At 39.1% G+C, this 25,453-nt stretch overlaps 1 protein-coding gene across 1 annotated transcript in view; it reads left to right on the top strand.

Annotated features, from left to right (window-relative positions):
- Nucleotides 1-25,453, top strand: part of galnt18b (UDP-N-acetyl-alpha-D-galactosamine:polypeptide N-acetylgalactosaminyltransferase 18b) — a 177,469-nt gene that overhangs the window by 68,132 nt on the left and 83,884 nt on the right. The window contains exons 2-4 of the mRNA XM_079802002.1: nucleotides 4,864-5,059; nucleotides 10,107-10,273; nucleotides 24,475-24,658. Coding sequence (XP_079658128.1) covers nucleotides 4,864-5,059; nucleotides 10,107-10,273; nucleotides 24,475-24,658 — 547 coding nt within the window. The remainder of the gene's footprint in view (nucleotides 1-4,863; nucleotides 5,060-10,106; nucleotides 10,274-24,474; nucleotides 24,659-25,453) is intronic.

Here is a 25,453-nt window from a genome sequence, read left to right as displayed (position 1 = left end):
ATTTAATTTAACATGCAGTTAAGTGTCTGAAAACATTACATTCAGTTTGCACTTAAGTGTATTATTTCAATAATAAGTGCTATTTTTAAAAGTATGCTAAAGTGCACTTCTTTTTCACAAAGGATAATAGTATTGAGGAACTGATATCTAAGTGCTAGTATACAGCCCTCTGATTCAGGGGTCTTACACTTTTGGCACCCAGGAGGATACAGTAGCTACAAATCATTTTTCATTTTCTGCATTTGTTTTGTTTTGAAAAAGGCCTGTCCATGTATCAACAACTATAACTCCACCAATAGCTTTATATAGTCAAATTCATGGTTGTAAAACCACTTGTATTTGTTGCGAACACGCTCTCCTTAGCAGCCTCAGGTCATTCGATTTTGAGATCCCTTAATGTCTTAAGAGAGTTTTATCAAAAGGCCTTAATATGGAAAATTGGTAAAAGTGAAACAAATAAAACAGAATAAATTTTTTAACAGCAAGTAGAAATGCAGCATATTCAAATATATATCATCTCAGCAGTAAGATATTGTGTTTATGCACAGGGTCCAATAAATCCCATTCCTGCACCAGTGCTTAGAGCGGTGTTAGCAGCACGGCTCCAGTGTTTATTCAGAGCTGCCGTTTGGGTGGGTGTTCGCCCTCTTGGTAGCCAGTATCCAACAGAGCCGTATTTGATTCCGTCAGTGATCCAGATTGACCTCCTCTGTATCAGTTTTCTGACTGGGGACTCTGTAGTCATGTTTTCGCACAGGTCCAGGTTGCAGTGCTGTTGCTCCTAACAATGCCACTTCCCTATTCCGTATATCCTCTTGCCATCAGTTCCCACAGCCTGAAATAGAAGGGCTGTTTTTAAGGAGGAGTATGAAAATTATTTGAGATAGGGACTTGAGTTGTAATTAGAGGCCTGTGTGAGAATAAAGGCCATTCATAAGAAGGAAGATAACTATAACAACACCAATAAAGATATGGTTTTAAAAAATATTCTAAATCTAAAATAATAGCAGATTCCACACCACAAGTATAATGATACTGGCACAGAGAAACAATATTGTTGGAATTACTTTCATAATGTTTTTTTTTTTCTTCAAGCTGATGAACAATAAAATCATTGACAGCCAATTAGAAGAGCTGAAGCATTTAAAGCGGCAGGCAACAAAACTGCAGTACGCTCATCATAAACAGAACGTTACAGTGCATTGATGGAGACGCTAATATAGTTACCGTTCTTGTTGTGAATGCTACACAACAAATAATAACGTTATTGTCTTCTAAAATAAAGAATCGATTCTGAACTGCCTGAAATGAGTCTCACTTCCTGTTACATACCTATGTAACAATGCATCAGATTTGCATAATGCCAGCCTGTGGTCTTCATTGGCTGCCCGTGAACAACTAATTTGACCCACCCTCAAACACTGTAGTTGTAGCCGAGGCCTGGAAGAGTTTGTTTTGTGTTGTTGACATGTCAAGAAGATGCTGTTTTCTGCAACTTGAATCCACTTTGATTGCATTTACAAAGAATGAGGACTCATGCTGGAATTGATATGGAAAAACCAACGCCATCATTACTGTTCGTATCACTGCAGAAGCGCTGAGGAAGATCTGGAGCTGAAATTTAGATATAGTAATGGATGTTTTGTTTCTGTAGACCAATCCCAACAGACTGGGCCGTCTGACCAATCAGAGCAGAGTAGACCAGTCAAAACAGGCTGGGCCATCTGACCAATCAGAGCAGAGTAGATCAATCGCAACAGAATGAGCCTTCTGACCAATCAGAGCAGAGTAGATCAATCACAACAGAATGAGCCATCTGACCAATCAGAGCAGAGTAGACCAATGCCAACAGACTGGGCCATCTGACCAATCAGAGCAAAGTAGATCAATCACAACAGAATAAGCCATCTGACCAATCAGAGCAGAGTAGACCAATGCGAACAGACTGGGCCATCTGACCAATCAGAGCAGAGTAGACCAGTCAAAAAAGAATGAGCCATCTGACCAATCAGAGCAGAGTAGATCAGTCACAACAGAATGAGCCTTCTGACCAATCAGAGCAGAGTAGATCAATCACAACAGTCTGGGCCATCTGACCAATCAGAGTAGAGTAGATCAATCACAACAGAATCAGCCATCTGACCAATCAGAGCTGAGCAGAGTAGACCAATGCCAACAGGCTGGGCCATCTGACCAATCAGAGCAGAGTAGACCAGTCAAAACAGGCTGGGCCATCTGACCAATCAGAGCAGAGTAGACCAATGCCAACAGACTGGGCCATCTGACCAATCAGAGCAGAGTAGATCAATCACAACAGAATCAGCCATCTGACCAATCAGAGCAGAGCAGAGTAGACCAATGCCAACAGACTGGGCCATCTGACCAATCAGAGCAAAGTAGATCAATCACAACAGAATAAGCCATCTGACCAATCAGAGCAGAGTAGACCAATGCGAACAGACTGGGCCATCTGACCAATCAGAGCAGAGTAGACCAGTCAAAAAAGAATGAGCCATCTGACCAATCAGAGCAGAGTAGATCAGTCACAACAGAATGAGCCTTCTGACCAATCAGAGCAGAGTAGATCAATCACAACAGTCTGGGCCATCTGACCAATCAGAGTAGAGTAGATCAATCACAACAGAATCAGCCATCTGACCAATCAGAGCTGAGCAGAGTAGACCAATGCCAACAGGCTGGGCCATCTGACCAATCAGAGCAGAGTAGACCAGTCAAAACAGGCTGGGCCATCTGACCAATCAGAGCAGAGTAGACCAATGCCAACAGACTGGGCCATCTGACCAATCAGAGCAGAGTAGATCAATCACAACAGAATCAGCCATCTGACCAATCAGAGCAGAGCAGAGTAGACCAATGCCAACAGGCTGGGCCATCTGACCAATCAGAGCAGAGTAGACCAATACCAACAGACTGGGCCATCTGACCAATCAGAGCAGAGTAGACCAATACCAACAGGCTGGGCCATCTGACCAATCAGAGCAGAGTAGACCAATGCCGACAGGCTGGGCCATCTGACCAATCAGAGCAGAGTAGACCAGTCAAAACAGGCTGGGCCATCTGACCAATCAGAGCAGAGTAGACCAGTCAAAACAGAATGAGCCATCTGACCAATCAGAGCAGAGTAGGCTCAAAGAAAGGATAGGTTTAGAGAGACTGAATCTTCAGACGAGTCGTTTTCAGACTTTTTGAGTAATGAGGTGATGTGCAATATATTATGAGAAAGTAAAGTGTTTTTGACCTTGGATGCATGTAAATCTACTGTAATTAGAAACCTTTAAAATAGAATAATAGGGGCACTTTAATGTGTTCTTATTTGTTTTTAATAAAGTCGATGTTAATGAAATATTGGTATTAATGCAGCTCTGATTTCTATTTTATATCTACAGACTGCTGCATGTTAGTGTGTGGTTATTGCTGCTAGATATGGAAAGGTCGCAAATGACAGTCAAACACAAAGGTCAATCAAAGTGACACTGAAATGCAAACAAAACGGTGTGTCATTCACAATGGGAGCGTCATGTGAGCACATTGTGTCTCTGCAACAACTGTTTTCCCTCAATATAATGTTCTCCTGAGCATTTGTTTTCATTTTCATGTAGATTATTTTGTCTCTCAGGTTTGCAAATCATTGTTCCAGTGCAGCAGTTATTCTGCTATACTCTAGGGATGGTTATATCTGCACGGGATTGGCACTTTGTAAATATTACCAACAATGTGTCAATGAAGCTATAAATGTACAGTGCTTTACAAAAGTCTGAGAGCACACTGAAATTCAGTTTGTTTGTTTATTTATTATTTAAAAAATAGATGGTATTAATATTACATTTTTTTTGTTTTGGAATTTTACAGGTATATAAGTTTGCCAAATCCAGTCCAATTTAGTCCAATTTAGAAACACAAAATGTTGTGCCTTGAAATGACCACTAACAATGTCCTCCTCTAGTTGAATAGGGTTTGAAGGGTGAAAAGACAAGAAACAAGCTGGGTCAAATTTCACAAATAATTTATTCATTGTCAAATAGAAAGTAGAGAAATGGGGAATGACATAAAGCAATAGGGGTGAAGGTTATGCCCCTGAAGCCACGAACCAGCCATAGCATGGGGGCGGGAATGAGAAAGAAACACACACACATTTACATACACACATACACAATGAAAACCAACAAAACTAGTCTATGCGATTCTTTGAACACTAATACACAATCTCAACCTCCAGTTTAGAAAGCTCGAATGAAAGATCCCCCAGCACTTGTGTTAACATCAAAGTGAAAACAGAGTAATGGGCACAAATCTGTGTGTGTTGATTGGAGTTTGCTTTAACTGTTAATGACCTTCCCTTGTGAAAAAGACGTGCACTTCAGCAGACTTTTAAAAAGACTTATTATGGAAATATCCTTAAAAGAACATACTTAAGTGCAAACCGTAATCATTGTAATTATTTGCAATGAAATGAAACATGTATTATAATTTTAAACTATAATAAATGTAATTAGCATGTCTAATTGAAAGGATAGTTCACCCAAAAATGATAATTCTGTCATTATTTACTCACCCTCAAGTTGTTCCAAAACCCTATGAGTTTTCCTTCTGCTGAACACAAAATAAGATATTTTGAATAATGTTGGTAACAAACAGTTGATGGACCCCATTGAATGCCATCGTATTGTTTTCCCTTACTATGGAAGTCAATAGGGCTCATCAACTGTTTAGTTACCCTTATTCTTCAAAATATCGTCTTTTGTGCTCAGCATAAGAAAGCACAATCGGTGTAAGACTGTGCATGTAAATGGCCGTCCTTTTGTAGACTCCTATGCCAACCATGTGTCTGTCTGACCCTCACAGAGTCCCCGCTGAAAGGAGATGACAATCAAGTTGATCGATCCTTTGCTGACTCATCCTTGTTCAACCACTGGGGCCAGGATCTGGGGCCAGAGAGCCGCCGAGTGGCCCTCAAGATGTTTCAGTATTACGGCTACAACGGTTACCTCAGCGACCGTCTCTCCATGGACAGACCCATCCCAGACTACAGACCTAATGGGTGAGTGTCTAGCAGTCAAGCCTAAAGACTGCCTGTCTGTCCTTTAAGGCACCGGTATACTCACAGCAAAGTTCGAAATACCTTTGCAGTGATATTCTGTTAGCAAACATCCCAAATATGTGCTGCGCATTTTCCTCTAAATAGCTAAATAAACACAAGTAAAATAACAGCAATGAGAAAACAGCAGTTAAGAAAGCATTTGATCATAGCGATATGGATACACTTTATACTTTATAGATTGCTTTAAACCAGACAGCTTTACGGTATTGTGTCAGTCTCTAGAATTACACTTCAATTTCTACTTTAAAGCAGCTCTCAAGTAGCCTGAGGTCGTCATGCTCAGACTCTAGTCAGAATGTGAGTCTGATACTGCTCCATTGGACTGTGATTATGGGCTGTGTTTTAACCGAACCTGGAAAGAAAATGCCTCTGCACTCAATTGGATAGACCTACAACCAATCAAAGCAATGGAGCGACGCATAGTTGTCAACAGAAATCAATTGCACTCACGCTGGAAGAAGTAGAAGAAGATGATGAGTGTAAATCTTTGCCGGTGTTGTAAAAATAATTTAAGGACACACGGAGTACTTACCAACACCATTATCATTTTTGAGAGAAATAGTAAAGGTGAATGCATTTACAAACAAGTTCTCCATGTAGGATTAGAACAAATTCAACCCAAGCGTTCTTTGGTGACGTGGATTACGTTACTGTTGATCATCTGTCCATCATCGTATAAAGCCCGCCCTGACAATTTGATTGGTCCAAACAGCTCTGGTTCGAGCATAGTTGCTCCACAACGGATCAAGTCCAGACCGAACATCCCGACCTCAAATGTTGTGGGCGGGGCTAAGTTCGGCTGGCATCCAGGCTAGCTCTCCAGTGTTCATGTTTCCACTTGCGGATGTCGGACCACAATGGACTGAAGAGAACATTTCCATGTCAAAGAAGGCGGAGCCACACCCACCTATTAGGTAATCACCACGGGCCAATGGTAGCTCTAGAGTGTTAATCAGCCGAAGCCGACTTTTCCAGAAAGTACACTTTAGCAAGCGGTTTCAAACTCCCGAAGCTAACTTCATATGAACTTCATTTTGGCCTGATTCTGTTTGAAATTATGTCACACCAGTTCATTCTTCGATTTCACATTGAATGCCTGTGCTAACCAATGTGAAAGTGACGTGACGCCAAGTATGGTGTCCCATACTCGAAATCTAAGTGCACACACACAGCAGTGAGTATTGAACACACAAACACACCGGGAGCAGTGGGCAGCCACAACTGCCCAAATGTGATTTCTGCGCACAAATCAATAGTTGCAGTCAGCTGATGTCTTGCAAATATTTACAGGAAAACTTGAAAAAATTATGTTTATGCTTAAAAAAAGCCAATTATATATATATATATATATATATATATATATATATATATATATATATATATATATATATATATATATATATATCTCCTAGCGTTTGTCCTGTTGTAATGCGGGGTCTGCTTTTCGGCAGTTTGCTCTCCATTTCTTCCGATCGAGGGCATCATCGGGGGCGACATTGTCATATTTCATGTCTTCCTTTATCTGATCCATCCATTGCTTCTTTGGTCTTCCTCTGGGTTGCTTTCCTTCAGGGTTGCAACTCATGGCCCTCTTCGCTATTGACTCTTCCTCGCTCCTGACTACGTGGCCATACCATCGAAGTCGCGCTTCCCTCATCTTAACCATAATTGGTGCTACTCCCATGGTCTTTCTGACGTCCTTATTCCTTACTCCGTCCCATCCGTTTAGCCCTAGCTTCCACCTGAGCATCCACATCTCCATTACATGAAGGGCCTGTTCATGCCTGTTGGTCACAGGCCAACACTCTGCTCCATATAGGGCGACTGGACGGACATCTGTCATATAGATCTTTGCCTTAAGGTTTTTGGGCATGCGTTTATCGCAGGGGTGACTTGACGCCATTTCAACCAGGCAGCGTTGACTCGGTACCTGACATCTGGAAGGCTGTCGCCATCGGCCGAGAGGGTGGAGCCGAGGTATCTGAATTGGGTGGCCTTCTTCAGATCAATGCCATCGATACAGATGGTATCCCTGGGCTGGGGGCACTTTCCATGTACTCCGTCTTGTCTATGTTAAGCCATAGGCCATTCTGGTCCAGACAGTCTTTCCACCGTTGTGAGTGGTCTTGGAGGTTTTGCCGCTCACTGTCAGTGAGGAGTATATCGTCCGCGTAAAGTAGTGTCCAGGGATGGGGTGCCTGCAGATCTGCAGGCTTTAAAATAATTTGACACCAAAAAGGCAAATTACAGCTACAGGTTTTATTTTACTATATAAAAATGCATCACAGAAAAAAACATATTGACTACAACATAATCAGTTATTAATATTCCACTGGTCCTCTCTTGTTTTTGCATGTGTTCATAATTGCTTTGTATGTCAGCCTGGCAAAAAATAATGTCCGCTCAATTTGCCATGTTTCATTGCATTATCACAAATACAACAATTGACTCCAAGCTCACCTTGTCACGATCACAACAGGCTCTCCCTCACTCACTCAACCTTCCCACTCACTGGAGTATTAATCACACACACCTGACACACATCTGCCCTCATCACCAGCGCTATAAGCAGCACACACACAACCTCAGTCCTTGGCTGTGTCTCAATTCCAAGAATGCAAAGAATGAACTTGCGTTCTCGTGGAGACCCGTCTTGCCAGGCAACCTCGAAAGAACGACCTCGGAAGGACGCGAGGACACTGAATGCATCCTTGTGCTTGAGATGTGCTGCGATCTTGTTGCTCGATATCAAGAACATATCTGGGTACTTTCATTGCGTTCCTGAATATTGAAATTGAACTTTGACGGTTGATGATGAAGTAGTACTGGAACACAAGGATGTAGTCTGACACATACTTACCTTGCTACTTACCTGCTTCCTTTGATACTCTACCACCGTTGTTACCGCAATCCTGTCATCCAAGTGGCCATCCAGTCATCCCTCGTCTGTTTGATCAGACCACACGGACCAGCCTTCGCTCCCCACATGCATCAATGAGCCTTGGCCTTGGCCATGACCCGGTCACCGGTTCTCCACTGTTCCTTCCTTGGAGCACTTTTGATAGATACTGACCACTGCAGACCGGGAACACCCCACAAGAGCTGCAGTTTTGGAGATGCTCTGACCCAGTCGTCTAGACATCACAATTTGGCCCTTGTCAAACTCGCTCAAATCCTTACACTTGCCCATTTTTCCTGCTTCTAACACATCAACGTTGACGGTTGATGATGACAGTACGAGAACACAAGGATGTAGTCTGACACATACTTACCTTGCTACTTGCCTGCTTCCTTTGATACTCTACCACCGTTGTTACCGAAATCCTGTCATCCAGGTCGCCATCCAGTCATTCCTCGTCTCATCCCTTGTGTGTGTGTTTGATCAATAAACCTGTAAGACACAATCAACATTACTATCAAGACTGCCGATACTGCACTTCCCTCTATATTGATCATCTTACCTGTTTTGGACTGCTTCACTAATAAACTAACCTGTTTGAACTGACCCATCTCTCTCACAAAAGTTTATAAATATATATATTTTTCCAACAATTTTCCCCCCAGTCTGTTATGGGTTGAAAGCATGGCAGCATACAGTTTACGCCAACCGACTCTGTTTTGACAGGCTTTGAAAGAGGTGTGTGTGGAAAAACATAATTACTCCATACCCTGTAATTACTGGATGTGTCTTGCTGGCAGCAACATAAAGAACTCCTTCACATCTGATCACATCTGTTCTTTTCTCTCCGTGGAGCCAGATTGCTATTGAGTACCTGGGTCTGAAAACGTTGAAAACCCACTTGTTATAAACTCCAGTCTGCCGAAACCATCAAAACATTACCTATCATTGTAAAATACCTCCATATTTACTAAAAAGGTCTTGTTTTTCTAATTGTCTTTTGTTTGTAATTCCCAGCGTTTTCCACGTAAAGGAAAGTCTAAAACTCTTAAACATATAGTCATTTTTAAACAAATGGTCAGCAAAGTTTCCTAACCTTCAGAAAATGCTGATTGTAAACCTCAGGAGGTGAAACTAAATATTTTATGGGCTGTTTTATTTTTCTATACATTTTGCATGAGGATTGCACTAATTTGGGACATTTCAAACCCTGATTTATGTGATTTTTTTAGTTTTTTTATTTTATTTTGTAGCAATACATTTTATATATATATATATATATATATATATATATATATATATATATATAAATATATATATATATATATATATAAAATTTTGTTTGGTCATAAGCTGACATGTTACTTTTTTTGCATATTGATATATTTTCCAATTAATTACTTCTAATTTAGTAAATATGTAAAATAAATAGATTTTTACTGCAGCAATTGTTATGCATGTGTTATTTATTTCAGTGTCACATTATCCTTCAGAAATCATTCTAAAATGCTGACTTGATACTCAGTTATCAATGTTGGAAACAGTCATGGTGCTTAATTTTTTCTTTTGGAACCTGTAATACTTTTTTTCAGGAGTCGTTGATGAATAAACCATTAAAAAGAACCGCATTTATTCAAAATATGAATCTGTTCTAACAATATAAGTCTTTACTATCACTTTTTATCAATTTAACACATCCTTGCTGAATAAAAGTATTAATTTCTTTAAAAACGAAATAATAATTCTAGAAAATGGTAGAAATTCACATTGAAATTGCATTAACTCTGGTTGTTTTAACCAAGATTATGCTACAGGGTTTTTTTTTTTTCAACTACATTGAAGTTCTCTGGTTTAGGCTAACCTACAATTTTGCAAATTCCCAGTTTATTCCCATGAATTCCTGTTAATTCCCATATATTCATGTTAATTCCCATGGAAAGTTTCCAGCCTTAGTGTAAATACATTTGATGTAGGCTGGTTAATTTTAGTAGTACTTTTACTATTTAACAAATCTTACATGGGATTTGTGTTTTAAAAACGAACTGGACACCAACATATTAACATTTTGTGTTTCATCTGTTCCTGCAGGTGCAAAAACATGTCTTACCCATCCGACCTCCCACAGGTTAGTATAGTCTTCATCTTTGTGAATGAGGCGCTCTCAGTCCTTCTGCGCTCCATCCATTCGGCCATGAACCGAACCCCCCGCCACCTGCTCAAAGAGATCATACTGGTAGATGACAACAGCAATAACGGTAGGTTTACACACAGCACAAATCACTTAACATGTTTGTTGATTGTATTATGCTTGCCATTAATGAGAAGCATTGGTGTAACTACTTCCTGCGAGACTGGAACAAAGCTGCGGCAACCACATGCATTTCCTTTTAGTTGTCTCTTGTGTTGGACTAGCTAGTTCTCAGTGTGGGGCTTATAGTTTTAATAATTACCGCTGTTTGGCTTCTCAACGTTCTGTCTTTAATCTAACCCTTCCGTCTACTTAATTAGCTGCTCTGCTCATTGGATTAAAGTGATTGGTGAAAGAATACTAATCAGCTGAAAACGGAGAAATATTTACCCCAGGAAGATTAGACCTAAGAAACGTGATAAATTGCTCTGTTTCCCCGACACTGCATGCTCTGGACTAATGATACATTTAGTGGATTCGTCTGCTAGTCTTTAATAGGAAGCAAATTATAAGCTTCTTGCTCATTATTGCTTTATTTCCACCAATCTGTTTTTTTTTTTTTTCAATTTTCCAATTATTTTATGTTAATATTGTGGGAAATAAATGTTAATTTCAGCTATTTTATCAAAGTCATTTCCCAATTTATCATTACATTTGATTATATTAAATGTGTGATATATCTAAATAAATTATATCGGCCGTCTTCCACTTTCAGTGTTTAAAAACGTCAACAACCACTCAAGTTGGCGTTTATCCATACGCCCCCAAACTTGTTTTGCAGGACCGTAATAAGCTTTGACTACCATCGGATATTATGTCTTCTGAAAAAGAAGCAGTGCTCAGGAAAGTTACTTTTAAAAGTGATGTATTACAATATTGCATTAGTCCCTGAAAAAAGTAACTAAGGGTGTTTTCACACTTGGCATGTTTGGTTGGATTAAAATTAACCCTGGTGTGATTGCTCTGTTAGTGCGGTTTATTAGAATAAGTGTGAACTCTGCCATCTGAACCCTGGTGCGTAATAAACAAGAGGACAGAGACCGCTCAAAAGATGGGTCTCGGTCTGCTTCCAAACCAACTCTGGTGCTGTTCAAAAGAAATATGTACGCAACACAAACCAAAGACATGTAAACTAACCAAAAATGGGACATGATGTCACAAGATGTGACTCTAAAAAGGACAGAATTCTCAAGAATACCTGGTTCTTCTCTTCATAGTCGTGATGTTGCCCATCACAGTTCAGTACCGGCGTCAGAACCACGTCTCCTCGCAGCAGATCTTTGTGTGTGTGACGGAGGGATTCCTGCCGCTGTTTTGACTCCTTTACACTTCACAAGTTCTCAGCTGGTCAAAACCATCATATGTAGGCTACACGCACACAACGAGCACATTTAGCCCAGCACACAGCATTGTTTTGGATTTTCGTCTCAAAATATGTCATAAAAGCCGACCAATCCGGTTGTGAACTTATCCCTCAATGCCTTTAGGTTCGGTATCTTTAGGTTTGGTGTTAAAAAATGGCAACACTAAGCGGACCAGGACTTGATGGTTTTTTTTTTTTTTGGTCCAGACTGAACAAACCAAGCAAACCAAACTACAAGTGTGAACACTTACTTTTTATTAAAAGTAACGCCTTATGTTAGCCTGATGTCATCATACTCAATTGTAGTCAGAATATGAGTCTGATACCGCTCCGTTGGGCTGTGATTATGGGGCGTGTTTCAACCGAACCAGGAAAGACCTCAATTGGATAGACCTACAACCAATCAGAGCAACGGAGCGACGCATAACGTTAGTTGTCAAATGTCAACAGAACTCAACTGCACTGTGTTGCCATGTCCGCGGGTTGAAGCGACCCCAATTATGTGATATGCAGACCCAGGAATGCAAATTTAAGCAGGCAGCCCTGCCAAAATAACACATATTTTTCCCTCCAAATGGCTTTTTTTCCCCGGAGAACCCCCCCGGAAAGCTATTGGGCTCGTTTTTGGCTAGTTTTGAGTAACGTTAGCAATTGGGCGGGTTTTGTTGTAAAAACTTGGCAACCTTGTCTGCACGCACGCTGGAATAAGTAACGTTAGAAGAAAAATATGAGTGTAAACGATCTTTACCGGTGTTGTAAAAAGAATTTAAGGATACACAGAGTACTTAACAACACCATCATTTCTGAGAGAAATAGTAAAGGTGAATGCATATACCAACAAGTTCTCCGTTTAGGATTAGAACAAATTCAACCCAAGCGCTCTTTAGTGATGTGGATGATTACGTTACTGTTTATCATCTGTCCATCATCGTCTAAAGCCCGCCCTGACAATTTCATTGGTCCGAACAGTTTCTGTTCGGTTATAATTACTTTTTTTACTTAAAATGTTGTGGGCGGGGCTAAGTTCGGCTGGTATCCAGGCTAGCCTTATGTTACTATTGCGTTACTTTTCCTCAACTGGGCTTGTTTGTTTTTTAATAACATACATTGTTGGCAGATGTAAAGGCCCTTTCACACCTAAAGGAATGAACAAGCCTCAGGGTGAATGAAATGCTAATTGATGTAGAATAATAGAGTAAAGGGTGCAGCTCAAACTAACCTTTCAGCTGTGCTGCCATTCTGGATCGCAGAAGAATAGGATGCACTCTTATGCCAAAAATAAATAAATAAAAGGAAACACAAATGTGATGTTAACTAAAGTCATTTTTGATTATTAGTATGGTTGAACTGTCATCAATGGTCTGCAGGAAAGACATTGGCTAATAAAGTGAGATTAAATACATAAAGTACATTTTCATAAATTTTACTTATTTATTCATTTTATCGTGTTTACACAGCACCTCTGAACCGTGCTTCTGATGCATGTAAAATGTAACTCAAATATTTTGTTTAATAATGCGTTACATTACTAGTTACTTGAACAAGTAATCTGTAATGTAAATGTAAAGTTTTCGGACACTTAATTCCATGTCAATTGCAAATAAATGAAAATGTATTATTTAAATGGTATTAAATGCAACTAGCTGAACTTAAGTACATCATTATATGTACTTTCATAAGTACTTCGAAATGTAATTATTAAAGTGACAAGCTTTTAAGGTTAACTAAAATATACTTTAAATGTAATATCAAATACCACACCAGTTAAAATCATAAGCAAGTACTTTATGTGCTCTAGTATTAGTCAACACATCAAAATAAGTGTATTACTTTAAAGCACGACAAAAGATTATTAAAACAATGATTTAAAATGTACTTGTAAAAGTAAAATGTATGTAAAAGTGAAACTCTAAAATTAACTGTTACAAAGTGCACTTAGTGCGCGTTTAGAAACATAATCATGAAAGTATACTTTCTTTTAAGGTGTCATAAACTGGCTTTTTATTTTCTTTTTATACTGTCGTCTGAGGTCAAGTTATGACATTCGCATGGTTTTTACATTCAAAAACATCATAATGAATAAGTAATAGGCTATGTTCTGCCCTGGTTTTGAGGCTCTCTCCTGGAACGCTCGGTTTTTATAGGGCGTGCTGCACTGAAGACTCGGAAGTAAACGCCCGCGGTTAGGATTGGATAAGATTTGCATATTTAATGAGCTTCAGCTCCCCTCAGTACATGCGGGAATTGTTTTGAAAGCGTGTGGGAAAACGGCAACCGGAATGAATTGCCCACAGGCCTCGCAAAATGTCTTTTATCAAACAAACACAATGATTTATCTCTCATCCACCCGCGATTGATTGGAATGTTATTTTTGTATTACTTGGCCCGCTCGATTGGTGGACACAACCGCAAAACGTACACACACACAAGCCCTTCAAATATCAAGTCAAGAGAGTGAACAACGCACATCAAGAAAGGAATGTTATTTCACTATTTAAGAGAGCCTGTCGGCAGGCCGGGCTTGCGTTTTGGTAGCCCGTCTGGAAAACACATAGCCCCGGGACATTGGGCTTTGCGAGCCCTGGCCCATACATGTCCAAGTCTGATCCCGAATCGCAATGAACCCCAACACCACAAATAAAGGATTCTCCAGCCTTTGACAGCGTGCTAAGGTATGTTCAGTTAGACACGTACACACAGTCAATAGATATCAAACGATCTGTAACAATGCAATACTATCACATATAAAAAACACTTTTTACTCACATTAGTGTGTTGCTTCATTCCTTAATGTAATCTCATCATGCCTGCAAATAGGGCTGCTCGATTATGGAAAAAATCATAATCACGATTATTTTGGTCAATATTGAAATCACGATTATATAACACGATTATTTCACATGACTTTGGGAATGTGTTGTATTTATTAAAAATACACCTTTCAACAATTCAATTGAAATTGTAACATTTGTTGTACTTTTTTAACTATTAAAATAAATAATATAACATATTCAAATCAAAGTATAAAAGCATTCACGTAAAAATGATAATCACAAATAAATAAGATCAACAATATGGTTCGGCTAGATATGCTTTTCAGGTACGTCTAACATTAGTTTTCAGGTACAGAAATGTCTCAAATGTAAAATAACATTGCATATTTGAGTGCATAAATTAAAGATGAATCCTATTAAACTTACAAAAGCTATTCAATCCGGATCGGATATGCGTCGTCTTTATCGACTGTATAAAGTTCACTTAAGGCATATACAGACTATGTCTGCTAGGATACTCATCAAGATGGACATGTTGACATACGTTTTGTGTGAGTTTGTCCGTTCAAGAGCAAGACTTGAAAGAGAACTCAATATATGCGCGCTGTGAGACGTGGGCTGAGTGGAGCGCACAGAGACACATTTCCTCACAGCGCGCACGGCTTCTCATTCGCGTCTTCTGGCACTAAACCCGGGTGATGACGGTGAAAACGACTGGTCATATTCAAACATACGGCAGCACTCGCATATATTGAACAAAGTTTACAAAGAGAGAATTATTTGAGAAATATAAGGGGAAAAAAGGACGTTTACACGGCACCCCTGCTCTCGTCAGTTTTTGTTTCTTTATTAGATTGTCATAGGTCACTCTGTTTAATTTTCAAGTGGTTAAACAAATTCGTGGCGTTCCCTTGCGTTGCAGCCACTACCATGTAGCAAATCTTGCACGTAGCATGTTTCTGCTCGTCGTCTGATTCCTCGAAGCCAAACTGTTCCCAGACAACGGAGTTGGTTTTGCCTTTTTTGCTCACCAAACGCTGCTGTAACTGCCCTCCTTCTGCCATCTTTACTCGCGCCGAGTTTTTAAATTCCAGCGGATGATATGCACACGAGACTCCCGATCTGAGAAAGTTTATGGCTTCGGGAGGGGCGGATGAGCGCGTGCGCGTTTCATTCAGAACGCAAGGCAAAATAATCGTTTTTTCTCGATTGTACTATTTTGGTGATCGTTGGGAGGCAAAATCTAAATCGAAATCGAAATTCGATTAATTGCACAGCCCTACCTGCAAATCCAGTCTCTTGCTTACAAAATGTAGGAACAAACGTGCAATGTCTTCCCCACGTGAGCTGGATATTAAAAATAAAGTTAATCCATGCAGTCATAATATTGGAATCCGAATGACGCTTATGTGGTATGTTTATTGCTTAGAAGTTCGATGCGGTTTAGCTCTATGTAGGCCTATATCATCTCAGGCACGATTTGATGGGCGGGGCTACAGAATCAGGCGTTGTTTTTCTTCTGTTGAGGCGGTGTTCCACCACACGATGGCGTCAAGGTGTGGCATATTCTGAAATCGATCGTTTACTGGGCCTGGTGTCAATAAAAGCTTTTCTTTGACTAACAAGGAAGTTTTCAGCTCTGAAACTTACAGGATATTCTTATATTACCATGACCTTTTATATATCAAAAGCTCAAGGAAAAGTTGTTTTCTCAATTCATGACCCCTTTAAGTACAGTTAAGTGGCCTTTTATATCATTAATATTATATTATCGGCAAGAACATTATCCCTAAACATCTTTTTCCAAAAAAAAAAAAATGCTGTCTTGGACATTTTGCTGGTGTCATTCCATCATGTGTGTCAGGACATAGTGTGTCAGCTGAAGCTGATTTACTTTTGTCATTTTGGCTAAAATTGGTATTCTTATCGCCTCTAACTGTCGTCACCCCCACGGCTCCATGGAGGCTGCCAGGTCCTTTCAGTTGTGAGTATCTCTCGACATCACTTCCTAATGTGAGAGCCACTTCTGTGTTCAGCTTACACTATATTATAGTCCTGCAGACACAATGACCGACATGAAGAGAAAGAGGGTAAAGTGACCCAGGTGACGCTTCACTAATTGTACCATTTTGAGAGCCAGTGGCCCACTCTTTCAGCTGGAATAATCTTGTGAATTCTGACAGCTTTATCTTTACATTCATAGATGAGGGTCGTCAAGCGGCCACTCAGCATGAGACTTTATGTCAACAGAGAGACCAACAGAGAATCTGTCAACCAAAGACAAAGGACAAAGAAAATGTAATCTCGCTCTCCTCAAAACCTGAGAATGAGCTGACAAAATTTCTTAGCCTCTTCTGCAGACAACTGATGAATAACCACCTTATCATCAGAGAGAGGGAGAGAGAGAGAGATGACTGCATACATTTTTTTTTTTCTTGAAGCAAAATTGCATAGTTTATTTAGATGTATTTTCAGAAATCTTGGGCAAGATTTACTAACAACTTGCGCTAACGCAAACCCTCTTTTACCCTTGAAAAACTACTGTCAGGATGTACTAAAGACAGTTAAAAAGGCGTGGACAGAGTTATTTTTGCAGCTGACCTTTTTGCATATGCATTCATAGTTTTTTTTTTTTGCCTGACGTCGTCATACTCAGATTATAGTCATAATATGTGTCTGATACTGCTCCGTTGGGCTGTGATTATGGGGCGTGTTTGAACCGATAGACCTACAATCAATCAGAGCAACGGAGTAAGTGATGTTGAGTGACGCATAGTTGTCAACAGAACTCAACTGCACGCACGCTGGAAGAAGATGAGTGTAAACGATCTTTGCTGGTGTTGTAAAAAGAATTTAAGGATACACAGAGTACTTACCAACACGATCATCATTTCTGAGAGAAATAGTAAAGGTGAATACATATACGAACAAGTTCTCCGTTTAGTTAACAAATTCAACCCAAGCGCTCTTTGGTGACGTGGATGATTACATTACTGTTGATCATCTGTCCATCATTGTATAAAGCCTGCCCTGACAATTTGATTGGTCTGAACAGCTCTGGTTCGAGCATAGTTGCTCCACATTGGATCAAGTCCAGACCGAACTTCCCGACCTCAAATGTTGTGGGCGGTGCTAAGTTCCGCTGGCAACAAGGGTAAGGGGTTTCCCTTTCAGACACAAAATTTGTGGGAGGAGAGTATTTAAATGAATCAACCAATGTGATTTACTAAGGTTTGTGGTCGTCAATTTACTGGTGTTTACTCCATTATTTACCGCTAAAAAACCAGACGCTAGTTTGCGCTGCTCTTGATAGATTGTGTTGATCATTATGGAAATGATCCGGCTGCATCTGTGTTCAGTAAAATCGTCAGTAGATCATGCACTGAACTTTATACTCCCATCTGCACTTTTTTGGAATTGCACTCTCACACTAATTTGCCCTCTTTAGTAAATCTTGCCCTGTATCTTCAATGAAGTACATTTATTATTGTAGATATTTCAAAAATTGAGCAAAACTAAGACAAAAATTAAAGATAAATAAGCAGAACTGCATACAAAAATGGTTCAGGAAATCTATACTATATATTGAATTAAGTAAGGGATTATGTACTTCCAGCCGGTTGTTATTGCAGAATAAACCCCGACAGGGGTTACATGGCTACTTGCCACATAAGTAAATGATTAGACATGAAATATTGACTTTAGTTGAAATATTTTATTAGCTCTTAAAACACAAAGCTTCAGCGAAGAAAGCAGTTGCTAGCAAGTGGCAAGTACCACTTATTACATGGCATCTTGCCACATAATTATGGGGATAAGAGATATTGATTTGAGGTGAAACTGTTTTAAAATCATACCTGTTTTTATCTAATAATCCATTACAGTGTAAAAAACAGTCGCAAAATGGCTGCAGCTGCGTTTGTATGAAACCAGAGTGAGTCCACAATACCCAAATGACATGATTGAATAATTGTACACAAAACATTGATTTGAGTTTTAATATTTTATTAGCTCACCAAACGCAAAACTTCAATGAGGAAAAAACATAGCATTCATAGCAAGCCTATAGTGCTGACTTCAGTGACCCGGATGAGCCTGTGTTATCAGTATTTACCGTTTGTTTTTGGGCAATTACATACCGTTTGATGGCATGGTTAACCAATCAGAATCAAATATTCCACAGAGCCGTGTGGTGTAGTTGGTTAGTGTAGCATGATAGTCACCGATTTCTTGCCTGCATATGTCAAAGTGACACTGCATGTTTCAAAAGTGCAAAAAAAAGGCAAAAAGTTTCCACAGTGCTTTGTTTATATCAAAATATTATTTGAACGATTATATCAAAGAAACAGACCCTGTTTATATACATAATCTATTGCTGTCCCTGAGATGGTTGTTAACCATCTGTACATGCAGCCAAAGGAACTGCCACGGTACTTTTGTAAGAACGTCCTGCCTGGGCAGTGCAGGTTTTGAGCTGTTAGAAAGAGTGATGGATTGATTTCATGAATGTTGTATTATATTGGTTGAGAGCTTCACATTCAGTTCAATACAGCTTAGCTGTCCCAGCTCCTGGAGCCCATATTGATGTGCACAATGACTGGATTATTCTATTTCTAAGACCAGGGAAAATGAGGACATCGTCCATGAGGCAACCCAGGTTTCCTCAGAGAACCAGAGCAAAAATGTATATACCAATGGGTCTCTATAAGATTGACAGAGAAGACCTTTGAGAGATTTAGTAAATGGAGAAAATGATGGATGGATGGATGGATGGATGGATGGATGGATGGATGGATGGATGGATGGATGGATGGATGGATGGATGGATGGATAGATAGATCTATACTATACTGTATTGGCCAATACAATTCAAATTCCAGAGTCAATTATTAGGTTTCATGCAACCCTACAAAAACATTTGCTTATCTCAGAAGAGAGAAAGACAGAGATTAGTTTAAATCGTTTTAACACCAGGGACTTAATTAAAATGTCTCCTCAAAAGCTCTGATACCCAATAAGATTGCTCACAGACCTCCATCTTGTCAGTCTTCCTTCATATTACAATAGCTAGTTGTTGTAGATTCAGACAAGCTTAGCGTTTTGTATCGATTGAAACAATAAGTGCACTTGAGATAATGGTGATGAAAGATTGATGCTTTCAGTCATGAACAGCTCTGAGATAATGGACCTGTTATGCTTTGTTTTATTATGATAGTATCTCCATAAACCATTACAAGTCTTCACCATTTCCCCCCCAATCAATTGCTAATTCTTCATTTTGTTCACCAGTCATTTTTGACAGAGATAGAAGTTCTGTTCTAATAAGCTTTGAAGAAAGTTTTTGGGGAGGTTGAAGATAAAGGGAGAATTGTTGCTGTCAAATAAAATCAGAAGACAAATTTCGTTTAGTGTCTCCCGGTTCAATCATAAAACTCATATTTGCAGGCGGGGGTAAAGCATTAGAGCAATTTGTTGAGCCACAAGCTGTTCATATCCAATGTTCTCTGGCTTTTGAAAGAGACATTCTCTTCACGTTCACTTGTGTAATCCACAATCTCAGTGATCGATGAGGGACACCTTTCGCTGAAGGATAAACTCTATAGGCATGAGCTTGGCTGAACACAACATCCCACTCAAGGGCAAGGTGAATTGCATTGTGGCAAAAATTGACCTTTAGCTTCTGTCATACCTGTGGCCAGTGTCATGATCATTAAGGGCAAGAAAATAGAGAAAAACTGTCAGATAACAATCACTGCGATTGGTCGATATCACAAGTTCAGTCAATCATCGCCTACACTGTCTGAAGAACATACCTAAGGCCACATCCACACGAAGCCAGAGCTTTCCCTATCCGATCTAATTTTCCCTCGTCTCAAGAAATATCTGCGTACACATGAAACAACCGAAACCGACTTAAAACGATGTAGTATACATGCCAGACCAGTATGTGGCGCTGTAAGTCTGCCACAGAAATACATTAAAAACAGAGAAGAAGAGTTGTGACTAGAAGGGGTACAGCAATGGTAGGAAGTGAGGCAAAATCTCACAATAAAATGACAATAAATACATTTGCTACTTACCAGATTGTGTTTTATTAACGCCTACACTTACCCCAACCCTGAACCTTCCCTTACAATAGTGCAAATACAGTAATTAAATGACGCAATATTGATGTGCGCATGCCCAGTGCCCGTAGTTGTATCCCTTCTAGTCTTTACAGTGCGGGACGTGGTGTGATGACATCACCGTTTCACAAAATATCCGGATTGGCTGTACACGAAAACGCAAGGGTGTCGTTTTCAGATTTATCCACTCGATATTTCAAAAAGATCTGTCTGGACGAAACGCTGATACGATACAATTCGTTTTACGTATACAGCTAAACGCATCTCTTCTTCACAGTTGTGGTCAGATTTATTGGCACCCCTGATAAATATGATTAAAGATGGCTGTAAAAATAAAGTACACTTAATGTTTGTTATAGTCATACCTGATTTGAAACTCAGATGGTAAATTGGCATAGCCAGATTGACATCACAGTTTATAGTTATACAAACTTGCTAGTGAATGTTTCGGGGGACTGTGCCAAGGGGGGAAAAAGCCTAAATCCTGCCATGTGCAGAAACTAATTTTCAACTCAAAGAGTTGATGAGCCATTTCACTATATTACGCCGTTAAAAGGTTTTTTAAAAACCTTTGTGTACCACTGGGCCTTGTCTGGATGAGTTTTAGTTTTTGAAGTCTTTGTGATCATTTATTTGTTTTAACAGCGACAGATAATTGAGTTGGTGTAATTAATTTTCTCCCTGTCCTGTGGATATACCAACTGCAAAATCATCAAACATGTTTGTCATTCAAACTTAATAGAAAGTCAATTTAGCCTCAGCAAACAGGGAATAAGAAGATTAGGCAGTCGACTGAGTAAACTACACAAACTTTTAACAAAAAAGTAACATGGTGGTTCTATGATTCAGTGTTGCTTTCAGGTGTATTGCATATATATATATATATATATATATATATATATATATATATATATATATATATATATATATATATATATATATATATATATATATGTATATGTATATGTATATGTATATGTATATGTATATGTATATGTATATGTATATGTATATATATATATATATATATATATATATATATATATATATATATATATATATATATATATATATATATATATATATATAATACACTCACCTAAATAATTATTAGGAACACCATACTAATACTGTGTTTGACCCCTTTTCGCCTTCAGAACTGCCTTAATTCTACATGGCATTGATTCAACAAGGTGCTGAAAGCATTCTATAGAAATGTTGGCCCATATTGATAGGATAGCATCTTGCTGTTGATGGAGATTTGTGGGATGCACATCCAGGGCACGAAGCTCCCATTCCACCACATCCCAAAGGTGATCTATTGGGTTGAGATCTGGTGACTGTGGGGGCCATTTTAGTACAGTGAACTCATTGTCATGTTCAAGAAACCAATTTGAAATGATTTGAGCTTTGTGACATGGTGCATTATCCTGCTGGAAGTAGCCATCAGAGGATGGGTATATGATGGTCATAAAGGGATGGACATGGTCAGAAACAATGCTCAGGTAGGCCGTGGCATTTGAACGATGCCCAATTGGCACTAAGGGGCCTAAAGTGTGGCAAGAAAACATCCCCCACACCATTACACCACCACCACCAGCCTGCACAGTGGTAACAAGGCATGATGGATCCATGTTCTCATTCTGTTTACGCCAAATTCTGACTCTACCATCTGAATGTCTCAACAGAAATCGAGACTCATCAGACCAGGCAACAATTTTTCCAGTCTTCAACTGTCCAATTTTGGTGAGCTCGTGCAAATTGTAGCCTCTTTTTCCTATTTGTAGTGGAGATGAGTGAGACCCGTTGGGGTCTTCTGCTGTTTTAGCCCATCCACCTCAAGGTTGTGCGTGTTGTGGCTTCACAAATGCTTTGCTGCATACCTCGGTTGTAACGAGTGGTTATTTCAGTCAAAGTTGCTCTTCTATCAGCTTGAATCAGTCGGCCCATTCTCCTCTGACATCTAGCATCAACAAGGCATTTTCGCCCACAGGACTGCCGCATACTGGATGTTTTTCCCTTTTCACACCATTCTTTGTAAACCCTAGAAATGGTTGTGTGTGAAAATCCCAGTAACTGAGCAGATTGTGAAATACTCAGACCGGCCAGTCTGGCACCAACAACCATGCAACGCTCAAAATTGCTTAAATCACCTTTCTTTCCCATTCTGACATTCAGTTTGGAGTTCAGGAGATTGTCTTGACCAGGACCACACCCCTAAATGCACTGAAGCAACTGCCTTGTGATTGGTTGATTAGATAATTGCATTAATGAGAAATTTAACAGGTGTTCCTAATAATCCTTTAGGTGAGTGTTTGTATATATGTATATACAGTGTGTATATATATATATATATATATATATATAATGTTTGACTAAATGATTACCATATTCAGATACTTGGTATTGCCAAGGCACATTTTAATAAAACAAAGAAATCCAATGTCATTGGAAGTTTCTCACGTAGTTTGAAATCTCAAGAATGTTCCAACTGTTCAAAGTAAGTATTATCCGGACCTCCGCTGGGAAGGAAATATAGAGACCGGACCTGTTGGAACTTTTGAATTGAATTCCCCTGTTCTAGAGGAATACATTTGAAAGTAGATTCATTACAGTATGTTCACCAGCAATTTATGACATACAGTAATGAATACATTGTATGGATTGGGAATCTTTATCTTTTTCACATTAACATCCCGTCTTTTCAAGATCACCTTCTCTTCCTCCAGTTTCTTCTCTGACAGGGAGAAAAAAAGGTGAAATTAAAAATAAATCATAGGAATTCAATTTAACAGTGAAGCGTAACACATGAGAGGGCCCAAATGAAAACTTAATGACACTACGTCTTGGTTTGCATTATATATTTATGTGAGGCACCTTCATTTTGACTTTTTGCCAGATTGTTAAAATGTTATCCACATTGCAGATGTTAGTGGCGTTGACAATAAAGACCACAAGTAAAAATGCTTCATATTTGCATTTCTAGTTATATACTACCGGTCAAAAGTGTGGAATAATGAAGTTTTTTTGGTTGGTGAGTCTCTTATGCTCACCAACACTGCATTTATTTAATCAAAGATACACTAAAACAATAATACTGTACAATAGTATTACAATTTAAAATAATTATTTTCTATATAAATGTTCATGTAATGGCAGAAGCTGAATTTTAGCATCTTTACTCCAGTCTTCAGTGTCACATGATCCTTCAGAAATCATTCTAATATATTGATAAGGCGCTCAAGAAACATCAAGAAAGTCTTTAAAATCAATGTTGAAAACAGTTGTGCTGTTTAATTAATAATTAATATGATAACCATGATGCACTGCCATTCAAAAGGGGGTAGATTAATAAAATAACACTTTATTTTAGGGTTCAATTCTCACTATTAACTAGTTGTTTATTATCATGCATATTACTAGGATATTAGCTGTTTATTATTACTTATACAGCGCATAGTAATGCCTTATTCTGCATGACCATATTCTACATCCCTTAATCCTACCCAATACCTAAACTTAACAACTACTGCACTAACTATTAATAAGCAGTATTAATACTAATCCCCATACTAAAGTGTTACCAATAAAGTTATACTTTTATTCAGCATCAATGCATTAGAATGATTAGAAGTGACAGTAAAGTAATTTATAATGTACATATACCTGTAGGACATTGTTTATGTGCTGAAGGAAGCAAGGTCAGGTGTGATGAACTTTGTACGTTGTGTTGTTTGGTGTGAGAGCACTGCGTTTCACTCAAGCATCACATTCAGTTCCACATCCTGCTTCAGAACTGCCTCTCTGTTAAAGTGAACAAGATTGGCAGACCCAAGAGTCCATATGGACACACACACACACACACACACACACACACACACACACACACGCGCACACAGAAACAACATCCTTTTTGCTGTGACCAAGGATAATGAGGACAGTCCTCCAGGAGACATTGTAATGTTACAGCTCTTCCTCTCTCTCTTTGTCTCTTTCTTCCTCCCAGATGAGTTAAAGGAGAAATTACAGGACTTTGTGAAGGAGACCAACGCCAAGCAGCCCGGTTTCATTAAAATGGTGCGGCACAGTAAGCAGGAGGGGCTGATCCGCTCACGTGTGAGTGGCTGGAGAGCTGCCTCTGCCCCTGTGGTGGCCCTGTTTGACGCCCACGTAGAGTTCAACACTGGCTGGTGGGTGATATGAGAGCTCTGGCTGTTCCTAGTGCTTCATGGACAGACTGTAATTACGGCTTCTTTCAATTGAAATGGTATAAGCATCAGTTTTCTTGTTCAAGCACTGACAGGCGTTTTCCCTCAAAAGGTTTGAAAAGAAATGCAGCCTATCCAATCTTAAAAGTATTTTTTATCTTATCTTCATGTGTAATCCCGTATGCGTTTCATTACCCCGTGGAACTTCCATACATACATCCATACATCCATCCATCCATCCATACATCCATTCATACATACATACATACATCCATACATCCATACATCCATTCATACATACATACATACATACATACATACATACATACATCCATACATCCATACATCCATACATCCATACATACATACATACATACATACATACATCCATACATCCATACATCCATACATACATACATACATACATACATACATACATACATCCATACATCCATACATACATACATACATACATACATACATACATACATCCATACATCCATACATCCATACATCCATCCATACATACATACATACATACATACATACATCCATACATCCATACATACATACATACATACATACATACATAGGCTTAATGTGCAGCATAGGCTATTTTATCATAGTGCATCGTTTGTAAACTAATACATTTTCACATTTGCATAACATAACCAGCTCCATATCATGGCTTTTCTGACGTAGTAAACTTGCTCAGTAGGTCACCCGGTAAAGCATCTTAAATTAGCTTTTTTTGTAACACTATCGGTTAGGTTAGTG

Source organism: Gobio gobio (assembly GCF_949357685.1).
Source record: "Gobio gobio genome assembly, chromosome: 2".
Classification (NCBI taxonomy): domain Eukaryota; kingdom Metazoa; phylum Chordata; class Actinopteri; order Cypriniformes; family Gobionidae; genus Gobio; species Gobio gobio.
Note: the sequence above shows the minus strand (reverse complement) of the source record. Positions and strands in the feature narration are given on the sequence as shown.